The 21,299-nt window shown below is 33.8% G+C and overlaps 2 protein-coding genes across 2 annotated transcripts; both read left to right on the forward strand.

The window, feature by feature from the left end:
• The first annotated feature begins 2,544 nt into the window (after positions 1 to 2,544).
• LOC111984875 (uncharacterized) lies at positions 2,545 to 10,749 on the forward strand. Its single transcript, XM_024016499.2, has 8 exons — positions 2,545 to 2,726; positions 3,013 to 3,101; positions 3,818 to 3,881; positions 4,098 to 4,175; positions 7,073 to 7,149; positions 7,256 to 7,322; positions 7,406 to 7,513; positions 10,325 to 10,749. Exons 1-8 carry the CDS (start codon positions 2,655 to 2,657, stop codon positions 10,352 to 10,354), a joined length of 585 nt encoding a protein of 194 aa, XP_023872267.1. The 5' UTR covers positions 2,545 to 2,654; the 3' UTR covers positions 10,355 to 10,749.
• A 4,827-nt stretch (positions 10,750 to 15,576) lies between these two features.
• On the forward strand, positions 15,577 to 19,697 carry LOC111984824 (factor of DNA methylation 5). The gene is made up of 6 exons (XM_024016446.2): positions 15,577 to 16,474; positions 17,125 to 17,306; positions 17,469 to 17,549; positions 17,633 to 17,920; positions 18,095 to 18,310; positions 19,469 to 19,697. Exons 1-6 carry the CDS (start codon positions 15,577 to 15,579, stop codon positions 19,691 to 19,693), a joined length of 1,890 nt encoding a protein of 629 aa, XP_023872214.2. The 3' UTR covers positions 19,694 to 19,697.
• Positions 19,698 to 21,299: the final 1,602 nt, after the last annotated feature.

Here is a 21,299-nt window from a genome sequence, read left to right on the forward strand (position 1 = left end):
TAAAGAACACAATAGTTTTTAGGAATCACAACTCAAGAACAAAAAGCTTTGAAAAGGTTTTCAGAAATCAAATTAAAACATTAATTTTTGCCTTAGAACTAACTAAAGAGGGATTTTGAATGTTTAAAAAAATGTGCTTAGGTCTGTGTGGGAGTTTAGAAAAGATGAACTAGAGTTTTAGGGAAAATGGAGGCAAAAAATAAACTCTTTCTAGCTAGGGTTTTTATTGGAGACATAAAGTAAGTATTTATAAGTTAAAATTAGGGTTTTCGAGGCTTTTTAGAGGCCTTTTGGACGTTTCCAAGGGTCTAGGGGCAGACCCACATCAAAGAATGATATTTTGGGCCCCTTAAAAATGAAGTTCCACTGCCCAGAAAATGAGTGTGCATATGCATTTTTCGAGTGTGCACACACACACTTAATTCATGCGTACACATACCCTAATTCTTGATAGCTTTGATAACCCAACTTCAAACGGTCATAAATTCACTCAATATAAATCCAAATTAGGCAAAATTTGCGTATTCTAATTGAAACCTAGGATGTCTATTTTCCAATGAAACAAGTCTCACTCAAAAATTATTTGTAGATCAAAAGTTATGGTCAAAACAATGAGTAGATGTTATTTTTCATTATGGTTTTCAAAATGATTTGAACACTTTTGAGTTATGATTACTTCTAAACTATTGTGAATTCTTTAATTACCCTTGATTTTAGGTTAACCTAGTTCAACCACTTGGTTGAATTCGGGTTTTCAAAATCAAAGCCCTATCCATACCTAATGCATGTGGTCTTGTTATTGCGCTCATTATAGTTTTGGCAAGTGGACACTCCAACTTCGGGCCATAATAATATTGCTCTTTAAAATATTAATGAGTGTATATATATATATATATATATTTTTTTTTTTTGCACTGATTTTTTGGAAATCATATGGCTTGTAGTAAAAGTTGACCTCAAAAACACGATTTCGTGAGTGTATCCTCACGCTGTGGCAAGTTTATTTATTTAAAAAAAAAAAAAAACTATACTACTAAAATAAAACTCCTCACACATTCTAAGGAAGGGGTAAAAAAAAAAACTTTATATAAAATACTATTTTTAGCTTCTATCTCATCAGTAGAATACTAGATTCTTTAATAAGGTATTAAATTAAACTTATGCTTTCTCTCTAGATGGATTCAATAATTTTAGCAAACAAAATGGATTCAATAATTGAGCATGAGTAAACCATGTAAAAGAAATCATCACTAACTGGTTCGTTTTCATTTTTTATTTTTATTTTTTTTTTATGTTGCAACATGTTTGAATTAGAAAGATTGAGTTTGGTTTTTTTTTTTTTAATATTTTATTTATTGTATTAATTATTTTATTAAACTCAATTTAAATTGATTTAGGAGAAAATCCGTTGGTGTATGTCTACTGCAAATGATATAATTTTAATGGATGAAGTTAGAGGTAGAGTTAATGCAAAGTTAGAATTTTAACGAGACACTTTAGAATTTAAAGGCTTTTGATTAAGTATGACTGAAACAGAATATAAGGAATCTAAGTTTACTAAAAGTAAAACGTAGATGAAGAGGATAGTAAGACTTGATGGTCAAGAGACACCAAAAAGTGAGAGCTTTCGATATCTTTGATCAATAATTTATAAAGATTAACAAATTGAAAATGATGTGAATTATACGATAAGAGCAATGTGGATGAAATGGAGAAACACATCAAGAGTATTGTGTGATCGTAGATACCTATTAAGTGAATTGGAAGATTTTATAAGATTCCCATTAGATTATCTATGCTCTATGGTATTAAGTTTTTGGTTGTAAAGAAGTAGTGTACAAGTGAAAATACATAAAAATATAGGATTCAAAACGAGGAATTGCTTGAAGATAAGCGGCTCCAATTGATGAAAAGCTGAGTGAGAGTAAACTTGAGATGATTTGGTTATGTTAAAAGGGGGATTAATGTACCAATGAAAAATAATAAGTTTTTTTTTTTTAAGAAAGTTTCAATTTATGACCTCTGCTCCTAATGATAACTCTTTATCATTAGACTAAGATATCAAAAACTTTATCAGTTAAAAATAATAAGTTGATTCAAGTTAAGTGGATGAAAAAGATAGACAAAGACAAAGAATAACATTAGTACAACTAGTAAAAAAATAACCTATCTATTAATTAGCATAAAGTCTAACTTTTTTCCTTTTTTTTTTTTTTTTTTTTTATGGGACATAAAGTCTAACTTCGAATGTAATAAAACAATGGAAAAAATACATTTAACTAACCATGACTATTTTCTTTTCAAAAAAAAAAAAAAAACCTAACCAGTACTAATTTATTGAGAATCTATATTAAATCATAAACAAATTTGGGAGTTTGGGACTATTCAATTTTAATGACATACTTTACTTTAGACCCCACTTTTAGAACATAATATTGCTAGTCTTCAAAAATGTTATCAATTTTCAAATTCACCCAAAAAAAAAAAATCAATTTAAATTTTAAAACATATATATTGCAGCATTAAAAAAATAAAAAACAAAGAGTGACCATTACACAAGTCTAGTTAAACAGGCTTCTTTTCTCGATCTGTTGTACGTCGTCTCTTTCACACACACACACACACACACACACACAAAGAAAGAGAAGATTACGATGATCGGAGTTGGGAAGGTCAAGCAGTACTCGAACGTTCTCGACAAGCCTCTCAGCAAGGGCAAGCAAGAGGTCTCTCTCTCTCTCTCCAACTTTGCTCTTTTTTTTTTTTTTTTTTAAATTTATTTATTTAATTAATTCCGAAAATGAAGCCAATTTAGAATTTCACTTTGTTTTTGCTTTCTCTGCTCTACAACTCCCATTTCCTCTTAGATCTCACTCAAAACCTTTCAAAGTACTTACGTATCGAAGCAGAGACAGCGAATTTGGAATTCTTACATATACTTTTGATTTTCTGTATTTTTCATTTTTTACTTTTATAGATTGGGGTTTTTTTTTTTTTTTGGTTTGGTTGCAGGTGAGTTTGAGTGCGTTTGCGTTTTTGTTTTCGGAGCTTGTGCAATACAATCAGACGCAGGTGGACAATATTGCCGAGTTAGAACGAAGGTGTCATTCTTAATTTTTATAATCAATCGCCCAATTTTGTACTACTTTTGCATTTTGTGTTTGATTTGGAGTCATTATTACATTGTAACACGTTTTTGAGAAACATTGATGAAAATGAAAGTTTCTAAGGTGTTTTGTTTTATTTTTTGTTGCAAATATAGATTTCCTCAATTCGATTAGGTTAGATAATGATGAATTGTTGAAAAACAAAATGTGTTCGTTTCTCGACCAAGCACAAGCAGAAGAATTTTATAAAATTTGGGAATAAATTCAATCGGGATAACAGGAAGGCTATCGTGTTATGCTTATTGTGGTGCACATGGAGAGAACAGAACCCACATTGTTTTGAGGGGAAGAAGAACTTACCTTTGTTGAAGTTGAAATTTTTATTTTTGAAGATGTATAAGTGGACTTATAAGCGTCTAATTCCTTTTATACTTCAAACTTGCTTGAATTCTTCGATGCTATGGATTTTTTTAGAAATTTTTAGTATTTTTTCTTCTCTGTTGGCTCTTCGTTTGTATACCTCCCCAGCGCTAGGGTTGCACCCCTTTTTGTACTATTTCAATGAAAAAATTGCTAATAAAAAAAGAAAAAGAAGAGTGTAAAGAAGAAAGGAAAACTGTAGGAATTGTATGATCAGAAGCTTAAGAAAACTTTTTACTAGTTACTTACATTGAATTTTCATTAAATTTTTCCTTGTTCAAATGGATCAGGCTGGAGGATGCAGGCTATGCTGTTGGGGCTCGAGTTTTGGAACTTCTTTGCCATAGGGATAAGGTATGGCATGCAACTGAAAGTTCTTCTTTGGATTGATGTCTTTCTGAATGCATTTCTATTGGTTTATTACTTTGATTTTACTGGAATTGATTTATAATCAATCAAAGTAGGCTATTATTGTTGGGGTTTATAATGCATTAGTGTATGTGTGATATGTATGTCTTCTTTGATGAGGTTAGCATCAATAATATGGTGATATTCTTCTTGATACCACAGGGAAACAGAAGGGAAACACGATTGTTGGGCATTCTTTCATTTGTACACAGCACAGTATGGAAGGTGTTATTTGGAAAGGTGAATCCTGTTGTTTTTGTTATTGTTTATATTTTTTTCCATAATTCAATGGTTAAATGTTGATATATGTAAGTGCATTTTGTTTGTCAGCACTTAAATGCTTTCTCAATAACATTGATTTTTTTTTTCTTCCAAATATTTTTTTGTCACTCAGTTTCTGTATGTCCTGCTACAAGCTTGTATTAAGATAGGTGGATGTTCTGATAGTTGGATTATGTAAGTGTTTGAATGAACTAAAGTTAAGGAAATTTGAAGTGCCTTTTCTTTCTTAGAGATAGGTGCTTCTTTACTTGAATTACTTGCTACTTTAATATTATTAGTGTGTGCGCACACACGAGATTATCATATGAGCCTTATCGTAAACTATGTCCATTTTACCTGCTTGACTCGAAAGCTTTGCCTTTAATCGTCATAAAATCTGAAAATGTATGTTTCTTTATGTGGTGGATATATGAAGTATGTTTCATGGCACCAAACTTACAAGTTGGCTGCTTACTTGTTTTTATTTTCTCAGTTCTGTTTTAATGTAGTGATAGAATGAAAATTCATTTGGAAATGGCACAATTGTTTTTGAAATGTTTTGTTATTGGTGTATCTTGAGAGAGAGAGAGAGAGAGAGAGAGAGAGAGATGTTTTGCCAATGAGCTATAGCTCAAATGAGGGCTATTCAACAACCCACGCAACCTGACCCAAACAGATTTCGCTGGCTGTTTCAGTTGAAATCTTATTTCATTATGACAAAGTCCAATCGTCATTGGTTTAAGTGACAAAACCAAACGAATGATCTCTAAGACTCTCTCTAATAACACCACCATTTTTAGGTAAGATGATGCCAATTGTGTCTGAGGGAGGCCAGAATCTGTTGTGGGATGTCGAGATCTTGTTGTGGGAGGCTGGGATTTGCCAGTGGCCAACCCCTTCTCTCCCTCCCTTGCCATCAATTTCCTCGTCTTTGTTGTTGACTCGCCAAACTGACTAAACTGTCAGATTGATAACTTGAAGATTCTATTTAGTTGATAACTTGGACATTGCAGGTCCAACATTGGTCATTGTTTTTTTTGAACATGATGTGCTTAGTTCAAGTGGTAGGTCAAACAAAAACCCAGCCCATGAATACTTATAGCTCCAATGACACTCCCTTCTCCTTTAAGAATGATTGAAAATGAAGTGAGAGGTGCCTATCTTTAACATCCTCAATCCAGAGCTCCATTGGTCTAGCCAGTTGAAACAGAGCTGGAGTTGAGTGTCCTAATTTTGTTCTCAAAGAGCATATTTTGCAGTCTTTGTTTGATTGAATGCGTGCATTAGGAGACATCTGTTCAATTTCTCTTGTAGATTTTATTGATTTCCCATCCAAGAATGGTTTCAGTGCCTTAGAGAAGCTAAGCTGTGGTTGCTGTGTCTCTATTTGTTAGACTCTGCGGTATGAAATAAATAAGAGGATTTTTTATGGAGTTGGGTGTCCTACTTTTGTCATCATTGAGCATATCCTGTGGTCTTTGTTTGACTGAATGCATGTACTAGGAGGCATTCCTTCAATATCTTTTGTAGATTTTTGATTTCCTTTCTTTGTGATTTGTATACTTTGGAAAGTGCCTGTTCACATCTATATACGTGTTATTTTATTTTCTTTTGAGAAATGATATGTTTACAACATTTTTATAACAAATTCTAAGTGGCAGGTTATTACTGGTTGTTATTGTTGGGGCAAAAAAGTAATCTTAGTGTTAGTTTCAAATTTGAACCAATAACAACTAACCACCTGTGATTTGTTGTAAAAATATTGTAAAATTATTGTAGACGTAGCATCTCTTTTTTTCTTTTCTAATAATATATATATATATATATTTTGCATTTAATTCTCTAAGTTCCCACTTTTGCGGGGTCTAGGAAAGTTGATTGGTAGGCAGCCTTAACCCTTTTTTTTTTGGAGAGGCTGATTCCTAGGTTTGAACCTGTGACCTGTCAATGTTTTGGAAGGCACCTGCCATCACAAGGCCCCACCTCTTCTAATAAGATTTTTTTACTTATAAAACAAAAGTGCTGGTATTAATGAGGTTCCTTATTGTAGGGATAGTATATGTGGTATATTTACTGTGAAATGTGGTTATGTAGTACAAACAATGAGTTAGACAAATTCTCTATCTAATGTGAGGATTATTTTATTTTATCTTTTTTTTTTTTGATGAATTATTTTATCTTTTAGTTCGTCCTAGCATATGTAATTCTAACACTTGTCTTCTTTGGTAAGTAGGTTTTTGGTTTTAATCTTGCTACCACAATAAGGGGGAAAAGTTGCACATGATTATAAAATTATGTATATCAAGTATTTGTGTTAGCTTTTTTTAGCCTTTATAGTAATTGTGGATGATGCTTGTGAGAATTCAGAACTACACTAGATAATCACTGTTATTATTTTTGTTCCTAGTCAGTTTTCACTAGTATGATGGCATATTTATGGATGTTGTTCTTGTTGTTATCAACTTATCATCATTATTTCTTATTCATTAAAAAAAATAAGCATTACTTGTGTTTGCGGGTCAATTCCAATTATATTGCTTGAGGATCTGGTGCACTCAATGTTGAACAATTTACTTCAAGACTGTGGAACATTTAGACAGTGAAGGTTACTGGTTAGACTTCATGAATGATATAAATGATGATATTGCACAAATCTATATAAATATGGGCTTTGCTTAGTCATTGATTTAGCTGAAAATTCAGGGGTGTATTTCTGTTGGATATCTGTCCATCTTCATTTTAAATACACAATTCAGACCAGAAATTCTTCATGCTGGTGTGTATTTCTGTTGTGTCTGGACTAGAAAACTTTTAACTCCATGAAATACTCAAATTCAGTGATAATCTTACCATCTCATCTTTTGTCATCATATTAGGTGGCTGACTCACTTGAGAAAGGCACTGAACATGAAGATGAATACATGATCAGCGAAAAGGAGCTCCTTGTGAATAGGTAAGAAATTTCCTTGCTCTTGTACTTTATATTGCTAATATTACAACTAGCTGAAAATGTAGATTTTTACAATATTTTCCAGCTAATACACCAATTTGTGTTGTAGATTTATTTCAATTCCAAAAGACATGGGGACATTTAACTGTGGGGCATTTGTTGCTGGAATAGTAAGAGTAAGTGCTTCATTGCCTTTGTTCCTATTAATTGACAGTCTAGATGTTGGAGGCTCTAATGGGCTTTTTCTTTATCTTTGAAGGGTGTTTTGGATAGTGCTGGTTTTCCAGCTGTTGTAACAGCTCATTTTGTGCCCATGGAAGGTCAGCAAAGGCCTCGAACAACCATTTTAATAAAATTTGCCGAGGAGGTAAAGACAACTAATTTCCTTTTCAAATATATTTGTTTGCAGTTACATAAGTAAAGCTGTAAAAGACTTGGCAGAAGGCCTGGTTAGGACCCAGAGGTTTTATGTCACAGTGATTACAGGCATAGTATAACAAATTTAAACAAGAAAATCTGTTTAAAGTTGACAAAATGTTTTTTCTTTTTGATAGGTAAAATAGGGGGAGGGGATTGGTGGGGTTCGTACCTCAATTTCTAGATACCACAAAAGGTGTTGGAACCACTGGGGTTTCCCTAGAATCCCTTGATAAAATGTTTTCCACACTCATAATGCATTTCTTTCTAAACAAAGCTGATGTCATCCTCTTGAAACACCCCCTGCCCCTCCTCTTCCTCATTTATCTTCCTTTTCTTTCTCTTCCCAAATTTATACCTGGGCTTATCTTGTTCATCTCAACATGGAGTAGCCTTGATGTCCCAATAGATTCGAACTTGCATGTGTTCGCCACTGCAGTTTGCTTAATGTAACCTATACATATATATGCTTAATTTGGGAGATGATGAATGCTTGTAAGATGTGTTGTAGTTCAAGAATGCTTTGCAAATGCATTCAGATGCTGAGAAATTATAAAGTGAAAGTTCCTTGCTACTTTCTCAACTAGACTACCCATTAGATCGTTGAATTTCCATACTAACTACCATTAGTTGCATACAAGTTCTAGTTTCCAACGATTTTTTGTAGTTATGTCACTTTAAAGAATGAATGAGTCTCAAAATTCCTTGCAAAATTATTCAGTATACCTACATTTATCCTTGAGATTTTTAATGCTGCTAAGGGCCATATGATGTGCTTAGGGTTGCCTTTAATACATAAGAGATTACGGTTGCCCAGAACTTTATATTATCCACCCAGAAAGATATTCACAACCTCTCTAGACACTTTTCATTCTGTTTTGTATCTCATTCTAGTTCCAGCTTCCAAGTTATGAAGATGGTGTTCCTAGATGCCACCTTTCCATCGTAGGAATGCCTTGGGTGATATTTTCGAGGCAAACAACTGTAGTTACCAAAGTTAGATATTCATGAAAAATTATAAGAAAAATGAAGTCTTGATCCTCTTGTTCAATGGTCATCATATCGCATGTTATGTGGATTAAGGAGTGTAGTGTTTCAGCTAAGAGCCTTGTAGATACCTGGTCTCCCTTATGAGTTATGAGGAGAACTAGTTTCGACTCCCCCATTGCTCACTTGTTGTAACAATTATAAAAAATGAGTGTAATGGTCCAGATCATCAATATTTGAGAGTCTACCCCCAGAAAAATGGAACTGTGAAAAAGAACGTGCCATAACAATTGTTTGATTCTTATATTTTTACTCAAGGACTCATGGATATGCTCCTTTTTCGCCTTTCTGCATGGGTCTCTTATCATTATTTTTGTAATTTGCCAATTCTTATGGTTAAAGATTGGGATGAGTTGGGATAGGGTGTTTTTGGTTGGTTCAAAACAAAATTGGGTCAAACATAGCACATTGTTGGAGCCAGGAGAGGCGACTGGATGTCCAAAAATAGCACTGACTCCTTCATTGCAAGATGGCTTATTGGTTATGGAACTTTGTTTTTATAACTTTTGGAGTGTTATGGGTCATACCTAGATCGATTCTAGATTTTTTTTTTTGGCTGGTGGAATTGGTTGGGAAAGCATTCATCTCAGATTTGGAATTTAGTTCCGTTGTACATATTATGGTGTCTTTGGAAGGAACGGAATCGACGGACTTTTAAGGATTTGGATAGTTCCGGTGATCAAATGCTTGCTTCTTTTAGTGGAATTCTCTTTAATTGGTCTCGGGCTTGGGGACTCACGACTAGTGATTCTCACCCTTCTTTTCTTAGCTCTTTTTCTCTTTGTAATTAAACTGTTGTTAGGTTTTCTATTATGTATTTTCTCTGTTTTCTTTTTTCTCTTCTTGTAATTTTCTGGTTTGCTCTGTGCTTTCTTGCATAGAGTAGCCTTTTGTATATATATCATTCTTACTTATCAAAAAAAGGAAGAAAGAAAGAAAGATCAACTTTTAGCGTGGTAAAGTTTGGCACGTGCTGGAGTACATCCACATGTATTTAAAAAATGATGATAGCTTGCTGGGGGCCTTCATTGTGAAACTGGATAGTGTTCTCTGACATAATTTACCACATTCCTCTTGGTCTACTGATATATTTAATCTATGTCAATTCAACCTGAACAAGAAATGCATGGCATGATGGCTATTAGCATAGTTTCTAATAACATTGAACAACATGCCTAGATCTGTAAAAGTAGCTAAATAGGTAAGGGGATCAGCGTTTGATCGCTCTGAATTCTGCTTGAAGTGTGTGCGCTTATGTTTGAGTTACTATTCGGCCATAAATTGGGTTTTGTTCTTCTGGCTTGAGCTCCTGAGTCGTATTCAAAAATGTAAAGCTGGTCTAGATTAGAAGGTAGAAGTGAAAAAGGGCATATCTACTGCGTTACACATCATGCCACTTAAAATTTCTAACATCTCTTTGTTGGGTGACATTTTCCTTCTTCTTTACGAGGGGCTTCTGAGCTGTAAATGGGCCTTTAGAGTTCACATTAAAATTTTGTGTGTTTACTTCATCCCCAAATTTTGTGTGATACAGCATATTTGATTATATAAACTTTTATAAGCATAGGTTATATATGTAGAACACAATAGAATGTTTTCTATCTTGGTTTAAAATGTGTATAGAGTCTATAGACCTGCTTATTGCAGCATGCTCTTTTTCTGACTAGTGAGTATATACACAATTTTTCTCATCTGCTTTTGGCCTTTCATCTAGGTACTACAAAGAGAAGCAAGGTTAGGTTGATATATGTGCCAGGACTTATTGCATGTAATGTTTATGATGCTCAGCAAGAACATGATGAATGTGTTAATGCTCTGCAACAACATGGTGAAGGATGGTGACTTTTTTAGCTGGTTTGTCAAATTAATTATGATTTTCACCTGCCAATTCTGTTGCTTGGGCCAAATTGAATTCCTATCATTGATTTGTATTGCTGTATACTCTATTTCATGGCACAGTAACTATGTGGATCTAGAATTAGCAATTACCATCGGTCAGTCGATGTAGAAAAGGAACAAATGAAAAAAAAAAAAAATTGTTAATTTCAATGTTTATATGAACTCAAGCAGATTGTTTAAGCAGAGAGAAATTGTTTTATGATTTGTAGTTAAGTGTGAAACAAATAGTCTTACTATAAATCTCTGTGTATGTGCGCCTTTGTCTCTGGGTGGATGGATGTTTGTTTGCATGCATGGGATATTTGAATTCTTTTATGCATTGTTGCAACAATGGCAGAGTACAGCTTCATTCCCATTGAAGTTTGGATTTTGTTAATGGTTTAGTGGAAGGGTGGCTTTCACTTGGTTGGATGTTCAATATTTTTGTTTGAAAATATATTTTTACTGCATAAGTTATTTCGACTAATAACCATATGTGACGTAGGATTTTGATGAATTTCAATCAAATATTGTGATGATGAATTTACCTTGTAAAATCCCAGACAGCCATTTCTAGGAGAGGCTAAAGGGCTCTCTGGCAAATGCAAAAATAGTAGATAGTTGTGCCCTTTGGTGAGGTGTATTGGTACATACAGATTGAAACAAAGTTTTAAAATGTATTTAAGTGGAAGTTTCATAAAGATGAATAGCTTGTAACCTGAAGAGCCTCTGAAACTTGAGAACATGATCAAAGCTACTGTATGGGTTGATGTTGGATATCCAGGGATAAGGAGAGAGACGGAGATTTTAGAGAAGAGAAGATGAGAGGGATATCCAGTATCAGTATTCATCTCTAGAGTCTAGATTTCTCTTCTTTTAAGTCATCTACATGCTTTTTCTAAGACAAAATCAAACCAATAAATTCATGGCACACTCTGTTATTATAGGCGTCGGAGTCAAATTAGGTAGACAGCATCCTGGAACATACATGCTTCCGTTATTGGTTTTTCTAATTATCAGATTTCATTATATTTTTTATAATCGGTATAAAGTAGTAGCACTTAGGAATTTGTTTCGTAAATGAGATTTTTAAAAAAAAATTATTACAATTATTATTATTATTATTGTGTGTTTTTGGAGGAGACACCGGTCGCATGAATGAACTGAACTACATGACTATTTTAATTTTTTGAAATTTTCTTTTTGCCAATTTCAATTTTTAGGAGGCCAAATATATTTTTTTAATCCAAAATTTAAAACCTCTATATATGTACTATTTAAAATTGTTAAGTGTTACAGGCTGGCAAGCAGCATTCATGTCTTGGTAACGAGATTAGGAGAATTTCTAGAAGAACTCCATCATGGAATTTTCAAAATCTTATCTATTAATTTTAAAAAGAATAAATTGAATTTTAACACATCATCAATAATTTAAATATATACAAAATAGAGGATAGTTAAGAATGTTGATTATGCTGTAAAATTTAATCTATTCATTTCAAAATAGGTAAATAGGATTTCAATTTTTAAGAAGCCCAAGATAGAGTTATTCCAAAAATTTTAGAAGATTTTAGCCCTTGCTAATGTGTCTACACATTTAATTGCTTTATGATATATATGGCAAACTTCACAAGCCACAGTGATGAATCTGGCTCATCAACCACCTGCAATTGCGGCCAACAATGTCAGCAAAGGAATTGTTAGGTGAACGTTGGCTGAGGACCATGGACAAAGTATCTCCCATACTAGATGTCCATAGACTCACATGTCAGTGAGACATATATAGATTTTTCCTAGGAGTATAAGAATAACTAGACTCACATGTCAGTGAGACATATATCTCACATGTCCGGCATATAAAAGATTTTTCCCAGGAGTATAAGAACAACTAGACTCACATGTCAGTGAGACATGTGTCTCACATGTCCGGCATATAAAAGATTTTTTTCAGGAGTATAAGAACAACCACATCCGCAACCACGTCCGCACCTCAGCATAGATTACAAAAGAATAGTATATATTACTACCGACTTTAGATTGCCAATATTAGATCATGAAACATTGAAAGGTTTTTTTGGTGTAAATGTTACATTGTCATGTCAATCTCTTAGGCACCAAACGCATAAAACTTGGGTTTGAAAATTTGCATTCGGCGACTTATCAGTGATTGGCATGCAATCACTCTCCACATGAAATCACTATTACTATCATTTTTATTGCCCATTAGTTACAGTTGTGTGCCGATAAATTATTTGAGACTTGAATGGGATTATGGGAAGAAAATCCTTTAAAAAAGGGAAAGAAAAAGAAGAAGATTCGGACAGATCCAGCCTTAATTTTGTCAAGAGAAAGCTCTTTCCCTTCAAAAGTTGTGCATTTTTGGTCTACCCTTTATGATCATTTCTTGAATTATCAAAAATAAAACCATTTAAGTTCAAATATCCTACTTAACCATGTTTCAATTACAATTGAGACCGAAATAATCACTATTAATTACATGTTCTTTGGCACATGCTTTAGCCAAGAGAGCAAGATTGTCCTTTCCTATTTCAATTTGGTTGGAATTTGTTCCTCCGGACATTTATAAGCTTTATATATCTGATTTTTCATCAATAAAATAAATTGGCTAGCCGGCCTGCTTCTCAAAAGAAAAAAAAAAAAAAAAATTTACATGTTCTTGTCTTTTTATCACTGCTTTCTTTGTAAAAATAAACAATTTAAATTTTATTGAGTGTGGGAGAATTTTTTGTTTATACCAACCAATTTAATTTGATCATATTAGACAATTTATAATTGAAGAATATGTTTACGAAAAATGATATGTCTACAACATTTTCACAACAAATCCTATGTGTCCATAAAATTTTCACAACAAATCATATGTGGCAAATTGTTACAGGTTATTATTAGTGGAGTAGAAAAGTAATTTCAGTGGTAGATTCAAATTAGAACCAATAACAACTAATCACCTATGATTTGTTGTAAAAATATTATGAATGTAACATCTCTCATATGTTTACTTACAAGATACAACAAAATCATACCAATGAGCCCTAAAGCATGAATGGTACCTCTGCTTAGCGTAGTAAGCAAGTTGGCCCAAGTATTGAAAGTTTAAGATTGTTAATTTAATTTATATTGAACACAAGTTGTGCTCGAGTGTATCAATAAATGAGATTATATATTTAAGATCTCAAGCTCGACCTTGCTTATGAGCCTAGCTACTTAATTAACTTATTATTTTCTCATATACAGTAAACTCTACAACTAAAATTTGTTACCCTTTACATATATATGTTAATAATTAATAACCAAAAGTTAGGTCCTTTTGGATATACACCACTATAAATTTCTTTAAAAAATCTTATCCCCTATTCCTGTGTGTGTGTTAAAAATACTTAGTATTCTAAAAAAAAAAAAAATTATTTGAGTTAATTATATATAATGATTTCCTATTATGAGCTTATAAAATTATATTCAATAACATTGTATTGTTAAGAATTATATATGAATTATTACAAAATGGATTATTTGTATTACCAATAATTTACAAATAATAATTGGATATTTTATTAGCTTATTTCCAAACTTATAAAATCTAATCTCCCATCCATATAAGAATATTGTATATTTAAACATTTAAACATTAATACATATAAACATAAAACATAATATTTACATCATTCGAGCTTCATGCTCATGATTTTGTTTATGAGAACATTATTATGTTTGAGCTTGGCAAGTTAAATATTTGAGCTAACTTAGCCTTGAGCTTGATTCATTTATTAAATAAACGAACATAAACGATATTTTTACCAAGCCGAACCTGAGCTTTTTATAACAACTAGATTTGAACCAGGAGTTTAATCCCTTGGAACTATATATAGGAAAAAAAAAACAACAAAAAAATCTCTCCAACCTAAATAGGTCGGTTGAACTGTCATGTGTCTTTTCGTTTCTTCCCCCTTCTCTCTTAATATCCATCCAGCTTCTATGATTAATGGTCCTTCCATATCTGTGTCCATAACAGGAAATGAATCTCTTAATTCTAATACTAATTCTCTGATAAGTTTCTAACTTATATAGCAGGTCTTATTCCTTGCATAATAAGCTATAAACCAATAGGCGGTCCTTTTTACCTTGTTTAGTGTGTGTGTATATATATATATATATAATTCTAAACTGTCTCAAAGCATTCAGCATAACTGATTGGTCTCAAAAAAAAAAAAAAAAAAAAGTATAACTGATTGGTCTGAACTTTAGGCTTACAAGGAATCAGGTAAATCATCTATTCTTGATTGCTTAAGTGTGGGTTTTTTTTTTTTTTTTTTTTTTTTTTTTTTTTTTTTAAATTTATTATATTGTGTCTGTTGTCATCACTTTGATAGGATAATATCACAGGTTTTGTTGAGAAACCAGGCATTTTATTGTACTGTTTGTAGTTTTTGAATGGTCCTGATTGAAGTGCAGACATCTAAAAACATTGCAGTTCACTGTAGAAGTCTGGTTGTTAAGAATTTTTACTTCCCTAAGTTGAAAAATTAATATATTTTTTCTTAGCCATAACCTTACCTTTTCAAAATGCTCAACTAATGCATAAACTGAACAATGCACACGATATAGATTGGATCTATTTTGATAAAGCATGCCATAATATGCATTAACCATGGCAATTCGAAGCACACTACCAAATTTAAAAGGAAAAAAAAATGCCTTCAACAATGTCACCAACATGAGAAAGACTAAACCCACTGCGCATTTATCTGATCATAGATGACATGCCAAGACTTGAGGAAACACTAGTCACATCTGTGCAATACCCCAAAAGAACTATTCAAGTTACAATTAGAACTTGATTCTCAAAAATAAGAGAGTTACAATTAGAACTCCTCTTTTTTTTTAAAAGGAAATTAGAACTCCTCTTAGTCACTTATAGAATCAATTTGACCTAGTATACACTTGACTTGATATAGCTCATGCCTACACAACACGCACACCATAATCCTTCTCACATGAAATCTCATTCCATCTCAAAATTTCTGTTTGTCAAATTTTCAGTTTTCCTTTTCATATTCATGGACAGGTTTGATGGGCAGCAGTTCAGAACAGTCAGATGTAAGTGATTCTGAGATAGAGTACTACTTAGAGAAGCCGTATGAACAGCTGATAGCTGGAAATTACATAATCCAGAATCCAAATGCCACCTTTAGATGCCCTTTCTGTGGGAAGAAAAAACAGGAATATCGTTACCATGAACTTCTTCAGCATGCCTCTGGAGTAGGAGCAGGCTCAGCTAATAGAAGAAGTGCAAAAAACAAGGCAAAGCACCTTGCATTGGCAAGGTACTTGAAAGAAAACCTTGTTGATGATTCACATTCAACACTGTCTAAGGCTGAGCCAGGACAAGTCATTGAACAGCTCAAGCAGGATGAACTCTTTGTCTGGCCTTGGAAAGGAATTGTTGCTAATATACCAAGGCAGCAAAAGCATGAAAAATTTGTTAAGGAAAGTGAGCATTGGCTGAGAAAGTTCATTCAGTATCAACCTGTAGAAGCCCAAGTCTTATGCAGTGACCAGGACATTTCAGGGTATGTCATATTAGATTTTGGCAAAGGGTGGAGTGGACTTAGTAATGTCAGGAAATTTGATAAAGATTTTCAAGCTGTTCAACATGGTAAAAAGGATTGGGATGCTTGGAAAGAGTATCCCGGTTCTGATTTATATGGATGGTGTGCAAGTGCGGATGATTATCATTTAAAAAGGCCAGTTGGAGATTATCTCCGTGAGAAAGCCGAGTTGAAAACAGTTGCCGATGTAATGAAAGAATCAACAGAGGAAACAAACACAACAGTGGTGAATTTAGCTAAGGAACTTGATATCACAAACGAAAATTTGAATGAGATGGAGCTGAAGTACAATGAAACAAGCATGTCTGTAAGTAAAATGATGGAAGAAAACGACAGACTTCACCAGGTTTACAATGGAGGTATCTGCCTCGAACCTTTATTCATGATTTTGATGGTAAAGAGTAGAAACATTCCTACCTTTAAAGAGTCATCATCACATCTCATCATCATCTTTACGTATACTAACTAATTTTTTTGATAAGAGTCTTACTAACTAATTGGGGGCAATATAATCAATTACTCTTAGACCACATAGAACTTCAAAACCTGTCACTTACTTTAAGTCATGCGGAAGCTGCTCGGTTTGTGTAGGATGAATGTGCATAGTATCCAGTTTCCTAATTATATGAGGCAGCAACATGACTCCTATTTTTCAATGCACCAATGCCCATCTTTATGCATCCTCAATTATAGGATAATGTTTGAAATCTCTTTTTCTGGTTAATTTAAAGATAAGAAAGACACTACTAACTATTAAATGATAGCAGGGAAGAATAATATCTATTGAAAGATAGCGGCTTAATTGACCACAGGCTCAAGTTAGCTATTCAAGACTCTAATTGAGCCTCAAGCCACAATCCTGTCAGAATGTATGTAGGACAATTTAGAAATACTTTTACATGTTTCATGGTCTCATGCATTCAAAGATGCATTGCCTGCATATATGAGTCTCTAGTTTATGGAAATACACATGATATTATGATCATTATGTGTCATATTCATTTATCAGAAATGGAGAGGATGCAGCGTCTTGCACAAGATAATGCTCGTAGAATTATAGAGGAGACTGAAAAGTTAAAATATGAACTAGAATGTAAGAGAATGAAGCTTGATAAATGGAGCCAACAACTGAATGAGCAAGAAGCCTTAACTATAAGTGAAAGACAAAAATTGGAGGAGGAGAAGAAAAGGGTAATATCCTTCACCCACCCATGCCATACTTTAAAAATTGAATATATATTAGCCTAATTATAAAATTCTCACAAATTGAAGTTATGTTCACAAAGCTCAAAGATGCTTTTTTTTTAATAAGACAAAGATGCTGATTTCTTTGTTGCCTTTCATAATGTTAAGAAAAATGAGGTGCTCCACTTGGCTTCATTGTCGCATGTGGAGGCCAGTAGTAGTGTCTTGAGACTGCTTGACGAGCAACAGGTATGCTATGCTATTTATCTTTGAAGTTTGAACAGCTTTATAAATACCCAAAAACAAAAATGACTGGAATAATACATATGCAGAGAGAAAAAAAGGCTGCATTGGACACAATGCTTAACTTAGAAAGAGAACTGGCTTCTAAACAGAAGCTGCAGTTAGACATTGAAGAACTGAGAGGGCAACTGAAGGTCATGGAGTGCATGGGAGGTGAAAATGACATGGCAGTAAAGAAAAAGATGGAAGAGATGGAGGAAGAATTGAAGGAAAAGGTTGAAGAACTCCAAGACGTGGAAGCCTTGAATCAAACTCTTATTGTAAAAGAACGTGAAATTAATGATCAACTACAAGAGGCTCGCAGAGAAATGATTGCAGTATGATCTCTTTTCCTTGTATCCCCTATATTATAAATAAGATCTTTGAAGTGCTGAGAGTAAAGCCATGGGCTAAGCAATATGGTTGCAGACTTATCATATTCCAAAATCTCTGTCTTACCAGTTACCATGCACTTGCAAGTGACTAATTGAAGGCCTACTTCTTCACCTTAGGGTTTGTCAGGGCTCCTGAGTGGCTACACTACGATTGGAATCAAGAGATTGGGAGAGATTAGTGTAAAGCCCTTCCAAAAGGTGTGTAAGAAAAGATATCCAAGAGATGGAGCATTGGAGAAGTCTGCGATTCTATGCTCCAAGTGGCAAGAGTATATTCAGAATCCGGGATGGTATCCATTTAAAGTTATAGAGATTGATGGGAACGAAGCCAAGGTATCTCTTATGAGTGTCTCTGTCATTCTCTCAATGTTATAATTCAATGTTTTGCAATGGTTTTCATCATAATTTTTGCATATGAATAGCTTCTAGTTTTGGAGTTGTCATCTTTAGTCATATTTGACTGCAAATTAGTTGTTTGGAACTATAAAAGGATGAACTTTCCAAAGATTTTACAAATAGTATTAATTGAAATGCAGAATCAATTTATCCAAATTTGAGGTCCCTATCTAGTTGGAGTTAGGGGTGTGCATAGGTCGAGTTAAGGGAATTTTTTGATCCAACCCACCATGGTGGGTAAAAAAATAATTCAACTCATCTCAACCCATTACATAAGTCCAACCTAACCCAACCCAACCCATATGGGTCAGGTTGGGTCGGGTTGAACCCAGGGGTTGAACAATTTTTTTTTATTACTATTATTATTAAATTGAGATGAAAAAAATATATCACACTTGCAACCTGAGTTGATAAACAAAATATAACTGAATTAGTATCTTAATTTACTTATAAACAAAATATACATGAATACCTAACTTAATTATAAACAAAATATATCTAACTGAGTTGATAAACAAAATATATAATATATATTTAAATATTATATATATATATATATATATGATAGTAGGAATCGAAGTGCCCTACAGCTGGTTTTTTTTAAAATTATTAAATATATAATATATTTTAAATATATATTAAATATGGGTGGGTCGGGTTGGGTTTGGCGGGTTTTAATTTTATGACCGAAACCCAACCCGATCCACTTTTAAAATTTTTTTTGTAACCCAACCTAATCCACCAAGCACTAAAAATTGACCCAACCCGGCGGGTTGGGTTGGGTCAGGTCGGATTTGGCGAATTGGTGAGTTTTTAGCACACCCCTAGTTGGAGTAGCATTCATAGTCAAAAAGTTGACAACCTGTGTCTGACATATTGACTTCAAAACAAAATCAATAATAACCGAATTTTGGTGCCTGAAAATGGTGCTCGCTGAGCATGCCACATTGTGTTGACCAAAAGATGCTAATATAAAAGTACCATTGCATAGGTTACAGAGAAATCTTTTTTGGTTAAGTGTAGGTTACAGAGAAATCTTAGATACATTTTGGTTCTAAGAAAGAAGTTCTGTACAAATGGTTTTTCTTTATGCAGGAAGTAATAGATGAAGAAGATGAGAAGTTGAGTAAACTAAGGAAAGAATGGGGAGAAGAGGTCTATATGGCTGTAGTAACAGCTCTGAAGGAGATGAATGAATACAACCCTAGTGGGAGATATGTGATACCTGAGCTCTGGAACTTCAAAAAACAACGTAAAGCCACATTGAAAGAAGTTATTGCTTACATATTGGAGAGAACTTCTAAGAAACCAAGAAGGTGACCGGACAAAGGTTAGAATATATGCATCCTGTATTTCAAATTATGGCATTGCAGAAAAAAACCTAGACTAATTGCTGCTACATTTTCAATGCTAGGCAACGCATGGAGATGCCGAGGGAGTAATGAAGAAATGAATCAAAGACATGCAAAGATGCAAAATAGGCAGGCTACAAAAGATGCAAAATAATTTGTCTCTAGATGATTAATATTCCTACAAAATAAAGCACTAATGCTTTTAAGTGTTTGGTGGTTAGTTAAATTTTTCACAAATTGTGCCCTTCATTTGAAGATAAATGTAGTTGTCCCTTGGCTGATGAGAATGGACTTATTTTTGTAGTTGAACATTAAAGTAGGTGTGTTGTCCACGTTATGCAAATAATGTTAGAAATCCAGGCACTAAAAGAAATTATCAAAATCATAATGAAGAGTATTCCAAAAAAATATTGCCAATGCAAACCAATTCAATATTCACCAGATTTTAATATCAACCTGCCAGAATGACAAATTGGCTTTATACACAACAATGTAAAATCAATTCTATGCTTACTGCAGCTGATAGAATCCTTGGATTTCCCAATAGGCTTATAAACAACAATTTTTCTCATACTAAATGCATCAAGCTAATTCAGAAATGTCTTCAATTGTACAACTTTCCAATTGTCACGCAGAATGAAGCTTAATTGCTAACAGAGATTCCGCTGATGACTTAGGAGTCAGGTTTTCGCGTCAAACTTTTCAGAGCCCACCCCTTTTTTCACAGTACACTAATTGACCCTAAAATCGATCTAATACCCTAATTGATCTTAAAATCAATCAATGTTTTATTGTTGACAATGTAAGGGCTAGCAGCAAAGGAAATAGGTTTGAGAACCAAACTATGAAGAGAGTTAAAAGTGGGGAGTTCGCTGAGTCTTGGTACCTGAACAAGGACATTTTGGCTTGAAAACTGGATAAATTATTGCGTAAAAAATTATTCCCCACATTGATGTAGTTGTCGGACTAAACTGCACCACAAGCAGCCGATAAAGTATAGACTAGGTCATAAAAAACTGCAGAAAAAGTTTTTTAATTGTATCAGATCATGGCCTAGTCTTCTTAAGGGTGGGCAAAATTGAGTTTTTGTGGTTAAAGAGAAGGGAGGGACTCTTCCTACATGGACAGTAAGACTAGCTTCACTTCATGTACTATATATATTTTGTATGGTATCAACTTTATAAAGCAAATTTTCAAGCATGTGTTAGTGTTAGGGCGTCATTGGTCAGGTTCTGTTGGGTTAAGGATCAACCTCCCAACCAATCCAATCACCTCATGTTTGACCAGTGCCAACCAAAGTGCAGTGTTGGAGTTGACAGTTGGATCACAGTTCCATCAATTTCACTCACCAAGGATGTCAAAGGAGGTGATGAGGTGGAGACTGAGCAGGCTAGAGGTAAGGATCTACTGGATCTCCTAAGAGTGACGTTAATAGGCTGAGGCCGATGAGTATCAAAGAGAGTGAGGGATGGTGGTGAAGGCGAGGCAGACAACAAGGTGAGGGGGGCTGGTGAAGGTAAGGGGCTAACAAATAGGACTCAGTTGGGTCAGGTTCACTTGGTTGAGGGGAAGAG

The sequence above is a fragment of the Quercus suber genome, unplaced genomic scaffold, assembly GCF_002906115.3.
Source record: "Quercus suber isolate HL8 unplaced genomic scaffold, Cork oak 2.0 scaffold_201, whole genome shotgun sequence".
Taxonomy (NCBI): domain Eukaryota; kingdom Viridiplantae; phylum Streptophyta; class Magnoliopsida; order Fagales; family Fagaceae; genus Quercus; species Quercus suber.